The sequence below is a fragment of the Varroa jacobsoni genome, unplaced genomic scaffold (assembly GCF_002532875.2).
Source record: "Varroa jacobsoni isolate VJ856 unplaced genomic scaffold, vjacob_1.0 scaffold_914, whole genome shotgun sequence".
In the NCBI taxonomy this organism is placed as follows: domain Eukaryota; kingdom Metazoa; phylum Arthropoda; class Arachnida; order Mesostigmata; family Varroidae; genus Varroa; species Varroa jacobsoni.
The window spans coordinates 429,398-448,651 of record NW_019213816.1 but is presented as its reverse complement, the minus strand read 5'-3'; the positions used below and the strand labels follow the sequence as shown (position 1 = coordinate 448,651).

The window sequence follows — 19,254 nt, the reverse complement described above, 5'->3', positions numbered from 1 at the left end:
TTTTGACAGAGCTCGCCGTCATCGTTTAACTCACGGAGCTCTCTCGCTTGAACTCACGGCAGCATGAACACAGTTACATTTAATCCGGCAATGTTTATCCTAATCATTGTTGTCGCCCCCGGTATACACGGTCTGATTTACTCCAAATTCAAAATAAGGTTATCACTTTTCAATAATTTGTATCTTGAAACTAGATGAAGCTGTCATAAGAAGTACGTTATCCTCCTTCTAATTGGATTAATGTTTTTTAAATTTTTGTACAGTCTTATTTAATCTCGCGGTAGACTTTACGTCATTTTTTTAGACAAACCTTTTTTTTTATATAACAACTTTAATCCATTTTAATAACACATACGTATTGGAAAAATACCAAAATATGCTGTTATCACTATTGAGTGAGGCAGATGACATGTTCAGACCTGAACGGTTAAGTAGAAGTGGTAGCTTAGGACATAACGGGTTTCATCAGAATAAACCGGTCACGTATTGCAACAAAAATAACTTTAGTTATTTTTATTATATTCAGTGAAATAATTCTATAAGAACTATTATTATTAATGCTGCCTAAAAGCAACGCCTATGGACCTTTTTTCGATAACATGGTCGTATATAGTTGGAAGTAGCACGGCAAACTAGGTCTAATAAGAATATGATCATAGCTGTACATACCGTACTAATGTGCGTAAAGAATTAACTGTATCTTCTTCGTAGATCTATGTATGATTTAATACATCGTGGTCAAAGTATGGGCATTTCAAATGGGTATGTTGATTTATGTTGAATGATATTGAGATTGACTTAAACTTTCCACCACGGTTACCGTGTACTTGCTGAAAATGGTCGAGAACAAACATAAGATCATGCATGTAAAACAACGAGCCGACTTTCTGGCTTAAGCTAAAGCAGGTAAAGCATATGGTTACAATATAATTCGAATTATAGAACTTAAAGCTTGTTGTTGGCTGTGGGCAGAGAAAAGCGATTAACAAATTAGCCAATCTAATGTTGTCTACCCGTCCCTAACGGCTACCAGCTGATGGTCTCCTATGAACCGTAAAGCAACCGACGAGGAAGGTGTTACGTCTTTTGCCCTCTGGGCGTGTCCGTTACAACCTACCCCACCTAGACATTTTGCTGCGCCAATGCCGTAGAAATTGCGACACAACCCACATACTTTTCATAAAATATACGAAAAACACATTAGTTGTTATATTCGTTATTCAATAATAAAATTTTTATTCGCCTTTACTTTCATATAACATTGTTAAACGATATGAGATCTCAATCAAAAATGTAGTATTTTGTTCAGAAATATCTTATGTAATATAATAAGAAATAATCGTCGGTATCATTCATTGATTAACTGATACAGTAAACATGCTATTATTAGACACTGCTGGAAAGTACGCTTATTGTGAAAAAGCTTATGCCTGGGTGCAGAAGCGCGCCTATATAGTAAAATCAAGTCTAACGGATCAGTTTAATGATATTTGTGGAAAAGAGTCCTTACAGAAACACACTAAATAATTGTATGTTTCTGTGTATGAGTACTAGGAATTATGCCGCCTTTATAATGCCTACTTGGAATTATGAAGCTTCCAATCCTGCACAAGAGCAGATATAGCTTATAGGCTACCAGAAAAATGGAAGTCGTATTTGTTCAACTATGAAGATGTATTAAGCTTTTATCAATAAATTGGTGAAGTACGTGACAGCTACATTTGATTGACGAGCGCAAAGGTGGCGCTTGTGTGGACAAGGAAAACCAAAGAGGCCTCACGCTCCCTAAATACTCCGGACCACAACAGTAGGTAGTCAGATGGGTGTAGCATGGGTGAGGGAAGGCACGAGGGGTTCAAGGACAGCCCCTTAAAGAAGCAGATTGTTTGAGGTAGTCAGTGAAACGCTCTTTCTGCCCAGCGTTGAGCACTATTCCAAGTGGGCAGCGTTGTCGCTAATAGTGTTTATCAATATTAAGCGTACTGTTAATGTGAAGTGATTTATTCGAAATAATGGTCGACCTAATTTTATGATTTATCCAAATGTTGTGACTGATTGCATCACTACTGTTACTGTGACTGAAATGTCTTAATCGGAACGCAATTTTAGGGTGACTATAGGTGACAGATCTCTTCTTATTCGTAAGCCGCAATGTTCCCGGACTATTTTCAGTCATCGAAAAGAAAAGCGCGACGGAATTCTATTCCCACCTAAAGACAATGCATAACAAGAAGCTTAAGTTCGTTTCATGAAATTTCGCGCGATCTTCACAATGAGTAATGTTTAGTCCATATGCATGAAGTTTTCGAAGACCGGCCTTTAGCTACTCCAAATATTTCACTCATAATCTATCGTATATTCGTATATTGACAAAAAGACCGATGTACGTGTGTCTATTCGTACTGGATACCGTTGGTGTGGGGTGATTTCAGCTTGAGCCAACCGGATGGGCTGAATAGCTCCACTTAATCATATAACTTGGTTTTTAGGAATCTTTGTTTAGAAACAAAAACGCTGAAGACCAAGCACCGAAATGGCCGTAAGTATTTTTAATGAAGCCTTCGCGTATTTTTCATCAATGCATAAACTAGACGTTTAAACAAGATTTTTCCTGGTACCCAGTCGAATTTGCTAACTATGGGCTATCTGCATCTAGAAACGTGATCCATGCTTTGTATGACTTCGCTAGGTGCAAACCTAATTTTTTTTTTCTACGAAGCATCCTCAGTGTCATCATCACTGCATTCGAAAGCAATTGCTCACTTACATTGCTGCCGCTGCTAATAAATACGGCCTGCATTTAGGAATGCGTGCCCGTGGTTCCGGAAGTGGGAAGCGATTGGCTAGAAAAGAGTGTCATTGCCGGCTTTCGGGTCTGGCAATTAATGTTTATGAGCTGCGCAGGAGCAACTGTTGTTAGTGAGTTATTTACTGTATTATATTATATAGCTAAATTGTTTTCTTCACATTATTACTATACACTATTATCATTTTGATATAAACGTTTTAAGTAAACTGGATGCTGTTATACAGTGCAATATTTATCGCCTCTTACAATATATATGTATATATACTGAAATAAGAGTTAATAATATTAATGCGATACCAATGGAACGATGTGAAGCCACAGGTTAAACAGTAGCAGTAAATAAACAATGACAAAGGCTATCAACAAGAAGTATGGGTATTTTCCATGGTGGTGACCTCAACCCTTTAGACCTTCTGCGAGCAACACAATATCATAAGTAAAGCGCTCTAGATTAGATCCCCGGCTAAAATTTTAATATAAATTCGCTGCAAAGCTTTACATTTAAGTTCGTTATTACCGAATCACTAGTACTTAAGGAACCCAATGGCGCTGTTAAATTTCAGCCCTAACAAATAAATATTGAAAGAGTTAAGAGTCAAAAAAGGACATATCGGATGCAGACGAATTACGCAGATTTTTCTCTGGTTACAATTTAGCACCGTTATTCTGGCTACGTTTCCTACGAAGATGACCGGTTCGATTACTCTTTTTTGACCGAAGTAGTCGTATGTCAATATACAGATTCTACCTGCGCGATGAAAGCGGCTTCAGATCGCCGATTTTTTTTAAAAAATATGCCATCACTAACACATTTGTTAGTGGGTCGGACTATTCTGAAATTTTCAAGCCATTAAGTAAGATGATCAATTTTTAAAAATCCTAATAGTCACTACCGACTTTAATGAATATATATAGCTCAGAAGGGAAATTATGGAGTTGTAGGTCCTTTTATTCGGAATGCTTCAGCGTAAAAACTACCTAAAATCTTGGCCACGTCGAAAAATACGCTACTACATAATGAAACCTTTAAATCTTGAGCTTTTTCTATAATTTCCCCTTATAGATGCACGGGATTATGAGGTTATTGAAAAATTGTTTACTCTCGTAAACACAAATAGTTAACGTAGAAATCGGATACGTGGAGAATAGATTACTGTTTATGTACGCGTCATGATAGACATTTACAGAGTATTGTGATTAAATATGCTGCATTTTATATAACCATTACTATATAGCCATTCAGAAATATGTGCTAATATGAAATCATGGTCGAAAAACGTTATCTCTAGCCTTTACTGTATGCAGATGTCCGCAAAGGGTATTTCTGACATTCGTATGGAAGATATTATATAAATTTTCTTTCGTTTGTTTTATAAATAGGAGTGCGAGTTATTTACATAAAATACAGGAGGTGAGCTGACACGCAATAACGGCTTATTTCAGCGTCTTTTTTTTCAATAGAAAGTGCAGTATCGTTGATGAAAGCGCTGGCAAAGGACGAATATGCCTTTCTTGATGACGACAGACTGCAAAGGATTTTTCTTTAAACTCTTTAGACACGCCTCACCTTTTGTTTGCTTGAAAGTGTGCCAACGCTCTTTGTTAATATTTGCAGTTGTGGTGATGTGCTGCTTCATGAAGTGCCGTGTGCCTCGAACAAAACAAGAGATTGAAGCCGATTGTCACCGGAGGGAGTTGACCCTACAGTTTCGTAAACAGCTTAACAAAATTGCAATGGATGACCTAACATTTCTGAAAGGTAGTGCCATAGGCTTGTTAAAGACAATAAGCTATTTAGATGGCAACGACGTTAATTAATTTTAAAATGTGGCTAGACTGATTAGCATTCTTTTGAAATAAGCTTATGCTTTACAATAGGTAGGTGATTGATAAGCATGCCTTACAATGCTCTAATTAAACGATCTTATTTATGTCGGACCAATAGGAAAACACTACAAAATCTGACTAACTTTAGCTAAACTGCTTTTCGCTATATTAATATAAGTATTTTTACGAAAAAAAATATTTTAGACCTTTCCGGTTTACAAATAATATTCCTATCAGATTCTAAGCCGGCAGTTTTCAACTCTACAGTTACTGGTATATTTAATATACGCTTAATTAATGGAAAATCTTTACATTTTGTATTACTTATGACAAGACGAAACTTGCCTATTTATTTTGAAGAGTGTGTCTGTGACAAAGGTTTTGGTGGCTCCGTGCTCAGCAAGAAAACAGAAATGCAAATTCGTTTTGCAACGATAATCAGATTTTATTATGATAATTTGATAAATTTAGCTTTGGATAAAGTTCGAGAGACATTTGAGCATGAGGAAGAAAAACGACAGCGTGGATCGTGGGATTCGCTTCTTGAACAGGAGGGCAGAGAATTGTCGTTCAGATATCGAATACGCAAGCTGCTCAGGATGTTCCGATTTAAAAAAAAGGAAAAAGACAAGAATAAAAATGCCACCGAGAAAGACGGAGGAGGAAGCACTAACGATCAAGCTAAGGTAACACTGACATGTACCGCTGATTCAAAAAAATACCATATACTGAGATCGCCTCAACTACGTTCTCTAAATAATAATAATAGGTAATTCCTCTATTATATGTATTGCATTGAGGTAATCGCGATTGTTATTGATAATGTGTACATAGCTATAAGTAGAATACCGAACTGTAATAGTGAGTGCTATATTTCAGATGATCAATTTGAAATATAGTTGGATATAGTCTTAGGCGACGTCTTCATAGCGTCCAGTTACGCAAGAATAAGGTAGTCGATCATAACCTTTCCCATCCACGGATAGGTTTAAGTCCTTTATCCATTCGCTGATTTGGTATTGCAATTAAGCGATTGATCATGGTCCTAACTAATTTATTGTTTGTAACATCGGAACATTGGAATCGTTTAGAGGGGAAGCGATTCCACTGGCGGCGATGGTGATGAAGACAGCAGGAACACAAAGAACGGTTCTAAAGGAAAGAATAGTCCGGAAGAAACCCAATATAGAAACGGTGATGATCATCGAAAAGATCATAAAGGTAGAGATCACCATAAAAAGGATCACGTGGAAGTTCACATTGATGCTGACGCTGATGGAATTCTTCGACAGAAGTCATAGTGTCTAAGACAGCGATTGTCCAAAAGAGAACGTTTATTAAATTTATATTTTGATATCCAATAGATAACAGGACTATCGAAACCCTAGTAGTATCTTAAGCATGGTTTCCATTCTGGTATCTCAATGAAAACATGAACGCATCGGATTATTCGCTTGTGGCTATATCTACTGCTTCTAGTACATAAATACATTTTTAATATTCGTACGTGGATCAATACTTGAGATCAATCGTTTGCATAAAAGGTTGCAACGCTTAACAAAAATAGCATGTGGAGTGCTTATTTACAGAATAATTAAGTCTTTTTTTTAACCCAACGAAGCATCTACACATGTAAATGTTGCAGCGTGGAGCTTGAACAATCTAACCCGCCTTTAGCAGAAACGTATAGAACAAACGTTTAGCTCCGCCTAATCCATGGCACCGATAATGCCGGGGAATGTTTTTATCTAGCTATTATATATCCAATTAACATTTTCCAGCACCACTTTTCCAAATTTGGCTATATTTTTGTGATATTTTTCAAGGATGCAATTTTTCGTAATGACTTGCAATGGAGTAGAACTCAAGGCATATCACTGTTTAGCTATATTAGGGTAAAAAGAGAATAATTAATAGTAATTCTCAGAAAATCGCCGTAGGATGAGCAGAGAAACCTTACAGATTAGCAACCAAAGTAAGTGACCTAACCACGTTTTTAGAAAGTTTGTAATCTGCATACATATCAACAAAAACAAAGAAGACAACTGGTTCCACTTTTGGAAAACAAAAATATATTTTTCTTTATTGATGTTCATGTACACATAGGAAATTAAATCAGCAGTATTAGGGACCATCGCATCCCCACATCTAATAACAATGCACAGTTGTTGGTTGTATTATACTTTCTTAGACATAACTGTATGCAGCCATTTTGATTTTTGTTCACGTTTTATTGGCATACCTACCGGTCCAGAATTATGGCTCTGGCATTTGTTTTTACTTGCACGTACAATTACAAATGTTCCGTTTCAACATGCCGTACAAACCAGTACTCCTTCTCAATTGACACTGATAGAAAGTTTTTTTTAGTAATTGCGGTTTCAATTTGTCTATTCTAGAACACTGTTTATCCCGGATATCGACCATCAGTGACTTTGGCCAATATATTACTACCCGGTCTCTTAGTACCTGTTTGCTTCTACGATCAATGGCATTTCAAAGAATAAAAATGTGAACTTAAGTTTTAGTTGTCTTTGATTAGCGTAATATTTTATAAATACGATGTGTATGAGTAGATCATTACATAAATCAGAAGATGTACCGATACCACAATACGGAAGCCTCGACTCAAGCTACGTATGCTCATAGGCAAAACTCCAGATTCTTCAGTATACTAATGTTTCTCTTGCCACATTGTTTCCTAATACAGCAGTATTAAGATTGTCCTTAAGAAATAGGTGGATTATATTGAAGCGTAACATTCTGCTGTCGGGAGCGAAGGTTTCAAGTACAAGTTTGTCTATTTAGACTGTTGAAAACGCAGTACAATAATTGATCAGCCTAACTTCATGTGCATTAGCGACCCATCTGAGAGACCATTTGAGACGTTTCATTGTAGTTTTGGACATTAGGAAATTCTATATTTCAATTTCAATACGTCATGTTTCAAATTAGGGTGGTAATGGTTTCAACCTGACGGTATAAAATGGCTATCTTCGATTCAAAATACTAATGACGCACTGCCTATATAGGGCTTCTTTCTGGAACAGTTTATTTCTTGAAGTCCTTCTCTTGACGTAGTCTCAACGCGGTACAAATTTAGCTACATTATGCGCTCAAAGCTTGTTCTTAAATAGCGGTTCAAGGTACTTTCCATAGGCGTCTACAACTTGTTTACTGTTTAGCGGCGCCTGAAGAGCGCATTCGTACATTCTTTCGTAAACTTGTCCATCGTATGATCCCAGAGCTGAGGCAAGGACCATGTCATGAAGATCGAATGAATCGACCAAGGGCACAGCATTTGGACGAAGATCGTCCAGAAGACGCGTTATCAACGATGAGATTGCTGTCAGATCTTCTGCAGAAAGGCCTACCTGAAAAGGCAAGATTATTCAAACAAAATAGGAACGCAAAATTGGGACCGAGAGTTAAAAAGACTGGAGATACTGGACAAATTGAATTTGCTAATAAACGAATATTCCATAAAGTAAATATGCTTTGACAACCTAGAACATTAAACACTGGTATAATCAAATAGACAAACCATAAAACACTTTCATCAGCCACCTACTTGTAAAAAGCGTCCATGGTGCTCATAGATACCGTGAAGAAGATACAGCTGGGCAAGTTGAGCAAGTACAAGCCGGAGTTCAGGTGTGACCTAAACGAAAAATGTAACGATCCCGATCTGCATTATTCAAAACGCATTCTGTAATGTTTTGTTTTTTTTTTTTATAATAGGCATTCATTCATTTTATATCTCGCCATGCCTATGCAATCGTACACGATGTCAGTTAAGCGAATGGGAAAGCTACCTGGCTGCGTGAGACCCACTGTACGTAGTTTTTAGCGAGGTAATACTGGATGCATGCTTGTGCTGCGCGACATAGATCGACCTGCGACGAATTCCATGCGTTATCTGCCGAGAAGCCAACATTAGACGATGATTAGAGACAACAAAAAGGTAAAGAATCATATTATTGTGGAAATTAGGCTTGGTTGATAATATGTAAATGGATATGTACGACACCCTTACCTGGAGTAAATATATGCACATTTATACATTTTTACAATACGAGTAACACGGCATAAACTGTAATACATGAAGAGGCTAGGCAAGTAGTGGCTGGTCAATGTACAACTGAACGAATTAAGTTTAAAAATTAAATAGGCAGTACTGAGACCGGGTGGCCCCTAATTACGTAGTAATTAATGATAACGAAATATTACATCGTCGTTCACGGCTGGCAAAGATCTATTTCGCGCGGATCAGCGCAAGCTCTTCGCAGTAAGCGAGATCACTAACTCCGAAGCAATAGCGGCTCTCACCAGCAGATAGACTGTCTGTTTCCTGTAGTCTCTTCAGTTTGGTATCGACAGAGCGTAGCTCTCGATAAGCAGCAGCAGCATAGAACTGAACGAGATGCGAGGCTCCGTCAAGACCATAAAGCTCGGTGTTGAAACGAGTAACCGAAGGCGCATTTGGATCTAACAGGAATCTGCTTGTATCAGAGGAAGGAAATAAGGGTTCGTACAAATAAAGACACGAACAAAGTAGCACTGTATTTAAGAATCCTCAATGATATATCGTATTGGGTCTAATATTATTGAACATATTTAGTTTTACTTGAGCTGCGAAGAATCTCCAAGCTTATGCTGTCCCGTGAGGCACTTCAGAAGGAACCTCGAAGTTTGCAAATAAAGGACGGTGTTTTCACCCTCATAGGTACAAGCTGCAACGGTCGTTGCATATAGACGAGGAAGGCCAGAGACCAGAAGGTAGCCATGTCCGCCGCACGCCAGTCGGCAGGTCTGCAACCCATTCATCATGTAATGTCATTAATGAAAGGCGGCTTTTAATACGCACAATGGTATATATAAGAAATCATTACCCTTACACTTCTTCTGAGATACTATTTGAAGATAAGACTAACTTCTACTAAGTTATAGGGACTAAACTGCTACACAGTAGTGTATGTTCAGTATTTTTTTTATCTCAGGCTACATCCACCGTTCTGTACCTCAATGCCCCTCGAAGCCATGTCTGAGCAAAGTGCCTTGAGTCCAGATGAGATAGCGTGCAATTCAGGAAGCGTGTCGAGGACTCCACGCTCAAGATCGGTATTGGCTTGTTTATACATCTCCATAAGAATGGCGAACATGCCGCGAAGTACATGAGACAATGCGATCAGAGGGAACAACTTATAACGTTGTGCTTGGTAGTCGAGGATCTGTGTCTCACCAGCTCTACGAGAAGAATAAACAAAAACGTATTTGAACCTATGGTTAGGTATTAGAAAAAGCACCAAAAAATTAAACCTCTTATATAATTACCTTAAAATTTATTCCAAAATGTATTCTGAAATTGTTGAGATATGCATCCCATTGTTACTTCATACACTTAAATAGCGCATCTCATCCGTTTCCAAGATTGAAGGCTTCAAAATTCAAAAAAAACGATATTTCCAGTGTAGATGAAATGATATTTGGTTTATTTTTTGGATTAATCTTTAACATGTCCCTCTTAGAGTCTGGTTGTTTCACAGACTCCGTAAAATGAAGCCAACACACAGTAGACATTTTTGTAAAGTATAGGTTAGGCATCTGTATTATTACGATTATTCTCTGGTTTGATATCCGTCTCACTATGCACTTACCCAGCAACAATTTCTGATTGTCTACGGACAGCGGAGTATCGTGTAGCAATCGTGACAGCCCTTGAAATGTTGAACGCAAGCATATCGAGCAGAAGGACTCGTACGAATACCATTGTACCGTAATTAAGCTTATCCGAAGCCGGCTTGTGATAAGTGCCGTCAGGGGAGATCTGCGCGTTTTTCATCAACATGTTTTCACGGGGAATACGTACCTTATCGAGCTATTTGAGTAAAGACACACCAATAGTTAGACACCTTAATTTGTTGAAAACTGGAGTTTAGTATGCAGAAATAAATTATCTTTCTGGTTTAAATCTTTTCAGAAGAGCATCATTGAATATTCATCTACCTTAAGGAACCCGTTGTCGGCTGAACGCAGACCCATCTTGGGTCCAATCTCTCCAACGTTGATACCTGGCAACGGTTCGTGAGTTTCTAAATTTCGGAGCTGCACCATAAACGGATGAATTCCATGACCTTCCCCTTTGGTGTACAACTTAGCCATGACAACCGCGTGGTTTGCCGTTTTACCGACTGTGCTCGTGAAAAAAAAAGTTCGTTTCGAATAAGTTTTTTTTTTAATTAATCAATTAGTATCAAATGTGTAAGATGCATGGCAATACGAAACCGAATAAGATTAATAAAATGCTAGTGACATAGTGATGCTAATAAGTATTTAAGAAAGTCTAGGCCAAGCGCCATTTTTTATGGCATATTTAGTAATCCGTATTCTTTGTTTATCTACAATAAACTGATGCTCACGGCTTCCTGGCCACCACTTTATTGAAGACAGTTTAGGCGTCTCCAGGACGAACTCTTGTGTCTCTTCATCGTAAGTAGCGGTCGTTTCCAAACCACGAATAAATGTTCCATGACCCAGTTCCTAGATAAATGGTAAGCGCAGAGAAAAGCATCGTAATAGGTTACAATAACTGCCAGGCAGATAACGGTAGAAGCTAGGACAATTAATTCATTGTCTTACTTAATTAATTAATTAATTAATTGTAATTACTTCTAGAGCCTGCCTCGACGTCATAAACGACGTTCTTCACTAGATACGCTAACTTGTAAAACATCAGTTGTCTAGCTTTTGGTAATAAAAATGTATAACGCTTCATTAAACACTACACTGACTTATTTAATAAAACTGATCACAAACATTTTTTAATTAAGGGTAGAACGGTCGACACATATTTAGCTTGAATGGCGTTAATCATTGAATACGATAGGGTTTCATTACTAACAGTTTGCGCGTATGAGCCAATGATTCTCATAGTGAGTGCGTCCGGTAACCAGCGAGCCTGCTGCTCTTCGGAGGCGTGGCCCATAAGAGCGGGCACGAACATAACGAAGTGAACGTGAACTGGTGTCGCATCGTGCAAAATAGCATCTGCCACCGTCCTGATCCGTTGTTACAACATATGAGAGAAATATGACGACGATGACAATGATGATGGGTGATAGGCACAATACGAGAAAACAACCGGAAACGAACGAATGGTTTATATAAGCAGCAAAACAAAATGTTGATGTAATAAGGTCAAATTATGTACTTAAACATATGATTATCAAACGTTGCTGAGGTAAACGGGGAGCCGTGCTCATTTGTTCATGTGTTTAGAGTCATCGTTTTAGTGGCTGTGACTGATGTTTCGTGACCCCGTTGCTCTGCACAACAAAAGTAGCTTTTCGATCATTCAGCGAAAGCAAGGAAGCGAACAACGCAAAAAGTTCCATGGCCGCGAACCGTTATACCTACTGGATTGCGGAAATTTGTACCTATACGCACACATATACATCAAATCAGTAGATGGTACTACAGAGTAATGTACAGGGCACAACTGAGTCATAATAAAAGCATCTTCATGCTGTGTTACAGTTGACTGATTAAAAGATCAGTCTGATCAGATGACAGAACGGATCTTCTTTTCTTTCGCGGAAACACTTTCGGATAATTTTCACTTCAATCAGTTAAAGATATTAATGAGAAAAAGCCATTTCTTGAACTTACAAGATCTCGCGAGGGTCAGATAGATCGAGCGCCTTTTGGTAGATTTTCAGTGTTTTACTAAGCGCATTTTCGTACGCCTCTTCGTGTGAGAGATAAACCGATGGAACTTGATCGTGGAATTGTGGGTCATCATGAAAAAGTTTTTCTGCAAGTAGCATAACCCGCAAGATAAGCAAGTGAGTTGGATTGATGAAAGAAAGATTTATGCCAAAGTACTGACATAAGACAGGTATTGCAGGTTTGTTCTAAATCACATTAAGATTAATCTGGCTGCTCTAAGAGGTCTTCGACACACAATACAAAAGTATGAAATTTTGCTTTAAACGGACGAAAACGTCAGTTCCGTGAGTGGCCTGCGATTCACAAGGATAAACGGATCTTCCTTAAAGCATACTTATATAATGAATACCGCAAGCAAACAAAACGCTAAATACGCCATCTAGAACAACAAAACGGCGAACATGTACACATAATAAGTGCTTACAAGTTTAACGTCCGGTACTAAGATTAAGCATCGTTTCTTACACAAAAACGAATCAGCCTAACCACACATATTCCTAAGTTAGTTTTTTAGTTAGGTTAAATGCAGACCTGTGTAACAGAGTGTAGTATTCTCTTTTCTAACACAAATAGGACATTGGTTTTCTTACTATAGTATACTACGTCATTGTGTCTACAGTTTAAGCACATCTTCCATTCATAATGCAGGGTGTATTATACACTGTGGAGCGTAAATAAAATCGCAGTACGTATAGTTGTTGGTTGAATTTAAAGCTTGCGAAAGCCTGCCATGGAATATCCTTCGCAGGCACTTAACGTTTCTTCCAATGACCGACCATTCGGAAGCTCACCATCTTGGCTTGCAGTAACCTCGATAAGTAATCATTACCGCATCTAACGGACGGGTTTTCCATTGCTCGTGGGACGAAAGCCTATTGGCTTAGCACTGGGGCCGAGATCTCACAAGCTTTCAAAAATGTGCCATAGAGTAGCGATACTTAAAGGTTAAAAGGTTTGATGTTGCCGATGAAATACATGCACATCTAGCTTTATAGGGTCCAAGAATATAAATTTTATTTTGAGTTTGAGTCAAGCGAGCAGAACATGATATAGCAGAAGGGATCAACAGAAATACAGATGACTAAATGTGTAACTTTAGTTATCTGTATTTCTGTTTTTTTTTTTCTGATCACAAACGACCCTGTGTTTTCTTGCGTTTAGAAACGAAACGTTATTAAGAACTACACTAATCTCTTGTCGATGATCCTATTACGGGAGTATATTATCGACGGAATTATCTCATAGCATGTTTAAAAGTTGCGCGGCCATATTGACACGCGCCGTATTATCTACATGAAAGTGAGATACAGAACTGGCTTACATTATTTTGTAACTAAAAAAGTTTGGTTGGCTTTTATGGTGATACTTCAGGGCATCCTTTGCCTATGGCACGCTCTCCACCGATCATAATAACAATATTGAAGGCATTTACCGTCTGTAAGTATCATACATGTAAAATACTGGATAATGTTTCAGTTCAGTAATAGTTATGATTGGATGCAGGCACGGATGATCTGTTCTAATAATTGGCATAATTGTCTATAATTTTTAGAATCGTTGGATGGTAGACAAGCCATGAGTCTACCAACCAGAGATAAGATAGGTCCGGTTCACTAGGATTATGAAACATTGGCCTGTCTTTCTCTTCGGTTGTTGGATACATCCGTTGTTTAATCCACTAGTTGTTTGTGTTGCGTTTTCATCGTCATAGAACAATCGAACCACCTACCTAATGTGTACTTTGCTTCCGAGTCCCGCATGGAAAATGTTGGAAAGATGGTGCTCAATCAAAACATTGCATAGGTCAACGTTGGCACGTAGAAACGCAGCCCTGGCGACGAACGACCTTCACAAGATATTTTTCCACCCTAATCCACTTCGAAATAAACCAAAGTCCTCGCGGCTTGAATTTTTTATCATGCGAACCGGTTATCTGTCGCAATAGATTTTGCAGAACTTATCTATTACTAGGCTTAACCAAACTTTTGACGTTACCAGAAAAAGCGACCAATTCCAAGATGTTTACTGGTGCCATGTGTATTGACTGGACTAAAATCTGTCCACGCAATGTTATATCGTGTCAAAAGCCAATTATGGTAAAGAAAGTTAAGTAAACAATTGTACCTTCAGCAAGCCTATGCACGTATCACTGCTCATCTCACTGCCCGTAGATGGAAATTTACATGGCCAAAGTTAAAATTTTGCCAGATCCTTGCCGCATAAGACGGCCCAGCAAACAACTTCTTTAGGGACTATGTTGAACACCACTTCTAGCACCTGGAGTTAACCACTTACATATATAAGGTGGTTTCAATGATCACTACTTGTACTCCGAAGATCTAAGAATCGCTCCGTGTTTTGCTGACCAAACATGTAACATGTCCTAATGCGTTGCTATAAATTGAGACACCCGTGGAAGCTGAGATTTAAGCTTGGCATTTGTTGATAATTGAGTAAGTTTACGCGCCTAACAATTGACCTGTGTTATCAAAATTAAGTTGTTTAAAAGGCGTTTATCTTTAAACGAACAAAACGAATGAATTCCAGAGATGATGGTAGTCAGAAATCTAGTCAATGATGGCATGCATAGTTCTTCCAAACACAGTATTTTCTGTACTTAAATATACATCGAATTTCATTTATTAACCTTTGCTGATACAACATACATATTTAGAGAGATTAGTTTAGCCATACATTAAATCCACGAGACATTTATATATTTCAAAAAACGAACGACGCTTACCAAGCTCTTTCCTACGTTGAGTTTTCTCCTTTCCGCCATCAAGTAGATAAGTTAGCTCCTGGGTGTTGAAAGTTGCCTTAGAGCGTTCCTTTACCAACTCTTCGCACACGGGTCGCTTTCTGTTCATCTCGTCCAAACTCTGATGAGCCGATGCGAATGTGAAATAAATAAATAAATAAAACCTACAACTTTGGCTTTCTAGTTAATAGTTCACCACACTTCACGGAAAGTTAAATATCTACGAATTAGTAGATCACCTGTATCTGCACCGAGCCTCCGTTAATAGATTTCTCCTATAGCTAACTGTCAATGCACAGATCATACAATGCCACTACCGGCATTTAGATGTGTGTAGCGTTCGTGAGCTTCACCTCTTCCTCGTTACGGCTATGTATATCTGCCTGCCTGCCTGCCTGCATATACGATTGTCAGTCAAGTTAAATCACCCCTGTGCGAAATATACGTGAGCAGAACTAAACGAGTAGCTGAAAGCAGCACTGCCACGAAGCACAATCCACGTCGTCTTCTGCTACAACTTCCGCTCTTCGCGGCAAATTAAGAAGCCGGACTTTACCAACTCTTTTCTTCAGTATGTCAAGTCCAGCCGCCAAAAATATTCACTAACACAGCAATCAGTAATGATCGCAGGCACTCACCACTCGTCTTGCAAACTCACTCAACTATAGCAATAAATTTCTCTTTGCAAGCAACAAACGGGAACTTGCCTCAGCAGGTAGGAAGCGTTTTATATAGCACCTGCTGAGTTTTGGTTTTGCGACCGCTGACAGAGCCGACCGACGGCTACATAACAAAGTTGGGCGAAAGCGGCGAGGAGGAGGATATTCACCGTCGAACATATGATAGCAGAGGCGGCAGAAACTGTAGCATTAAGAGGAACTCCAGGACTGATAATAGCATAAAGAGCGAGATGTTCCTTTCCTGTTGCTCAAGACAGCAACCTCACAGGTGTCCACATGTAGATACTGGATCGATATCAGTTGCGGAGAGGGAGCCCAGCTTTCATTCAAACAAAACAAGAATTGGGACTCTCTTGACATTTGCGAGTCCCAGCCGCCCCAGTGCAAGTGAACTTTCCCAATTGAGCGAGGGGCTTTGTTTAGTTTCCTACTCACCGGTCGTCTGCTATACAAGAGAAATCGAACTCACCACCAGCTGAAATGTGTAACTGTTTCAAACAACTTAGAGTAAGAACCAAAACTAAATAACGTTCAAGTCAAATAAGGTAAGCACATTCAAATGATGGTAACAGGGCGTGCGTAGCCAAAGAGAAGCTACTTTTTGTAAAGTTGAGTACATTTTAAGATATATTTACGAGGATCTTGCACTACCAGAGGTCGAGCCTGTTAGATGACGGCGGCCGACATATATTTTGTTTGTCCTAACTAGGCCCCGTGATAGCTTGGTGGGTAACGTATTTGCCTGATAATCTTGGGGACACGCTGTGATCTGGGTTCGAACCCGGGCACAGACCGACTTTGTTTCTGGCTGGGAACCAGCCGTCTGATGGAAATCCTAACGGCGATACCGGACGTAAAACTTGAAACACAGAGCCATGGTAAGGCTAAGTATTCGCGCAATATATCAACAATCGTTTAGCTCGTAGTAGCCTTCTGTGGTGCGTGAGAAATTAAGACTTACGTTGTATATTGTGATTGTTTCTGAAAGTGTAGTTATGTGAAATTGTTGACAACTCATAACTTATGCAGGATGCACTAAGTAATTGTTTTACTTATATAAACTACTAATGTTATGACAGCCTGTGTCTACCAACCATTTAAAAGTTTGTTAGTATTCTCAAAACCATACAACAACAGAAGTTCAAAACCACAGCCCAAACGGGGTGGCTTTTCGCAGGAGCAATTATCGAACATTACGTACGCCCACCTTATGCAAGGACTTGATAGATCATACCAAAACAGTGGTATGTGGGTTAAATTAACTTTGTTCTCGTTAATTACATAAAAACAGAAGCGGGTATGTGGTCCCATATATTGACATACTTTCTTGCAGCCACTAAGTAATAATTACTCCCATTGTTACTGTTTAAGCCGGCGTGTTGTGCTACTAATGGGTTCGAAGCCAAAGCCATCATCGACCATCGATGCCGCCCGATTAGGTTTTGGTCGCGGTGAAAGTTTGCCACAGATCCAGACGGCTCCTCCGCCACTCTATCCACCAGTAAAGGTTAAGCCTGTGCCCGCACCGCTTGATGAGGTTAGTATTACACAGGTAATAAGATCTTAGTTTATTCCACGTTTTGTCCGTAAAATGGAGTGCTATTAAAATTTATTTTCAACAGCATGTACATATAGTAATTTTTTCGTTTATCGTGGTTTCCATTTTCAACATCAAATAATGTTCTAATCACTAGATTGTCAGTGATATTTCAGGAAATGACAACGATTACTGATATATATGACCGTGTCAGAATTGAGGTTCGCGAGGACGCATTCCATATCCGTGTCGCGGAAGAAAAACCGCCTATTGAAAGGTACGTCTTGTCACATTGTCGAAAACCTGTTTTCGTTACATGCATATCCGGACTTCTTTCGAACTGCAATTTATTTTTCTATTATATTATCGAATAAACTCGTTTTTGACAGTTTTGCGATAATATGATTCCTTGTGTGATTTTGTCTGTGCACTTTGTGATAGTACCTTGTTATTATAAGCATAGTATGACATTGTGGGTTTAAAGTCTGTTTGGATGCATGCTGTGTAGATAAGAACATGTTATTATTAAATTCATTTAATTGAAATTTTAGGTACTCAGATCAATTGGATGAGGCGCTAGCTCAGGCCGGTAAACGTTACAACTACCGTAAAGAGTTATTTCCCTCCGTTTTGTGCACATCTCGTCCTAAAAAGAAGTCTGCTACAGCTAGAGCAAAAGGTAAGTTCACAGTAACTTGTAGCTTATGTGCTTATCTTATAGATTCAGGGAAGTCAATTAGATATGTACAAGACAGCGATAAACACGAGTTTCGCTTTTATTGAATATCAGTGCACTCACATTAAGCCTCATGCACTGTTGTTTTCGTCATTTATAGAGATCAATTTGGATAAAGTGTTATCTGAGGATCGCGAGAAAGAAGAATCCGAAGCAGCCGCTGCTGCTGCAGTAGGGAATCAAACAAATCTTGAAGGCGAAGATGCGGCCGAGGACGGCGAAGACGTTGATGCAGAAGGAGGCGACGACGCGGAGGACGCTGACGAAAATGTCGATGACGATTACGCCGACACCTACTTCGATAATGGAGAAAACTTCCTTGATCCCGATGACGATGCGCTCGAGGAAGGGGCCGTGTTCTAGTCGACAAGCATATGAGTTTATAAAGAATCAAATAAGTCGTGTGACGAGACGTCGAATATGGTAGCTATAAGCCAGGACCACAACTAAGTGCGTAGTGATACAGTTTGTCGTAAATGTAAACAATCTGAGTTAACTTTTTTATGTTTCTGTACCGGCAAAGTCTAGATTAACCGATAACGTGGTGAGTTATAGGCGCTTTCCACTTTTTTATATTGAGCGTCTGCCTGTGATACATACATCTAGAGAGACGATAAAATTAACTGTACAACGGTCTGCATCAAGGATAGTACTAGGTTAGCTCTACAAGGTACGTAACGTCCAGCTGATACGAGTAAACGTATAAGTAGCCTGCCCAAAATAGACATAGTGGTGGCATATTCGATTTACAGAAATCAAATACTCGCGCGCAATGTCTTGAAATACTGATTTTTTTCAAGTGCAAAAAAATAATATGACGGTTATAAAATAAAAGTTCAATTGCGTAAGTAAAAAAAAAAAATTGTACTTTATGTATACGTATTGTGCAGATGTGTGCCCAAACAAGTGACGTCCGAAACTTGGCATCCAAACACTCCTAAATAAGCGGATGGCAAAATAAAAATTCTAGCAAGGGGCGCGGTTTCTGATTTCTAATTTTTCTGAATAAGTCTCTTTTCAGTAATGACAGTTAGTTCCAAAAAGGTTATATTTCGTTAAAGTTAGCTTGCAAACGTTAAAAACTTATTTTGAATTTTTTTTAAATGTAGGTTTAAAAATGTAGGAAAGATGAACGTTTAACAACTTGTCAACTACGTGATGTTACCATAGTTTTAA

General features: G+C 38.8%; 3 protein-coding genes across 7 annotated transcripts; 2 read left to right on the top strand and 1 right to left on the bottom strand.

Moving 5' to 3' along the window:
* The first annotated feature begins 1,478 nt into the window (after positions 1-1,478).
* Positions 1,479-7,157, top strand: LOC111264925 (uncharacterized). 3 transcript variants are annotated; one of them, XM_022841191.2, is made up of 5 exons: positions 1,485-2,539; positions 2,805-2,919; positions 4,425-4,568; positions 5,108-5,322; positions 5,728-7,157. In XM_022841191.2, exons 1-5 carry the CDS (start codon positions 2,534-2,536, stop codon positions 5,935-5,937), a joined length of 690 nt encoding a protein of 229 aa, XP_022696926.1. In that variant the 5' UTR covers positions 1,485-2,533; the 3' UTR covers positions 5,938-7,157. The 3 variants fall into 3 exon arrangements, with proteins under 3 accessions (XP_022696928.1, XP_022696926.1, XP_022696927.1); XM_022841192.2 differs by having other exon boundaries at positions 2,720-2,919; XM_022841193.2 differs by lacking the exon at positions 2,805-2,919 and having other exon boundaries at positions 1,479-2,539.
* ACOX1 (acyl-CoA oxidase 1) lies at positions 6,686-15,870 on the bottom strand. Of its 2 annotated transcripts, XM_022841189.2 has the most exons (12): positions 15,108-15,870; positions 12,305-12,449; positions 11,538-11,694; positions 11,056-11,176; positions 10,643-10,827; positions 10,294-10,514; positions 9,658-9,883; positions 9,264-9,448; positions 8,966-9,135; positions 8,452-8,555; positions 8,208-8,297; positions 6,686-8,010 (listed from the first exon to the last, which is right to left on the bottom strand). In XM_022841189.2, exons 1-12 carry the CDS (start codon positions 15,232-15,234, stop codon positions 7,753-7,755), a joined length of 1,989 nt encoding a protein of 662 aa, XP_022696924.1. In that variant the 5' UTR covers positions 15,235-15,870; the 3' UTR covers positions 6,686-7,752. The 2 variants fall into 2 exon arrangements, with proteins under 2 accessions (XP_022696924.1, XP_022696925.1); XM_022841190.2 differs by lacking the exons at positions 11,538-11,694; positions 12,305-12,449 and having other exon boundaries at positions 15,108-15,866.
* A 356-nt stretch (positions 15,871-16,226) lies between these two features.
* On the top strand, positions 16,227-18,940 carry Polr3G (RNA polymerase III subunit G). Of its 2 annotated transcripts, XM_086970253.1 has the most exons (6): positions 16,240-16,350; positions 16,515-16,683; positions 17,177-17,342; positions 17,519-17,619; positions 17,894-18,021; positions 18,179-18,940. In XM_086970253.1, exons 3-6 carry the CDS (start codon positions 17,196-17,198, stop codon positions 18,439-18,441), a joined length of 639 nt encoding a protein of 212 aa, XP_086826379.1. In that variant the 5' UTR covers positions 16,240-16,350; positions 16,515-16,683; positions 17,177-17,195; the 3' UTR covers positions 18,442-18,940. The 2 variants fall into 2 exon arrangements, with proteins under 2 accessions (XP_022696929.1, XP_086826379.1); XM_022841194.2 differs by lacking the exon at positions 16,515-16,683 and having other exon boundaries at positions 16,227-16,350.
* The last annotated feature ends 314 nt before the right edge of the window (positions 18,941-19,254 follow it).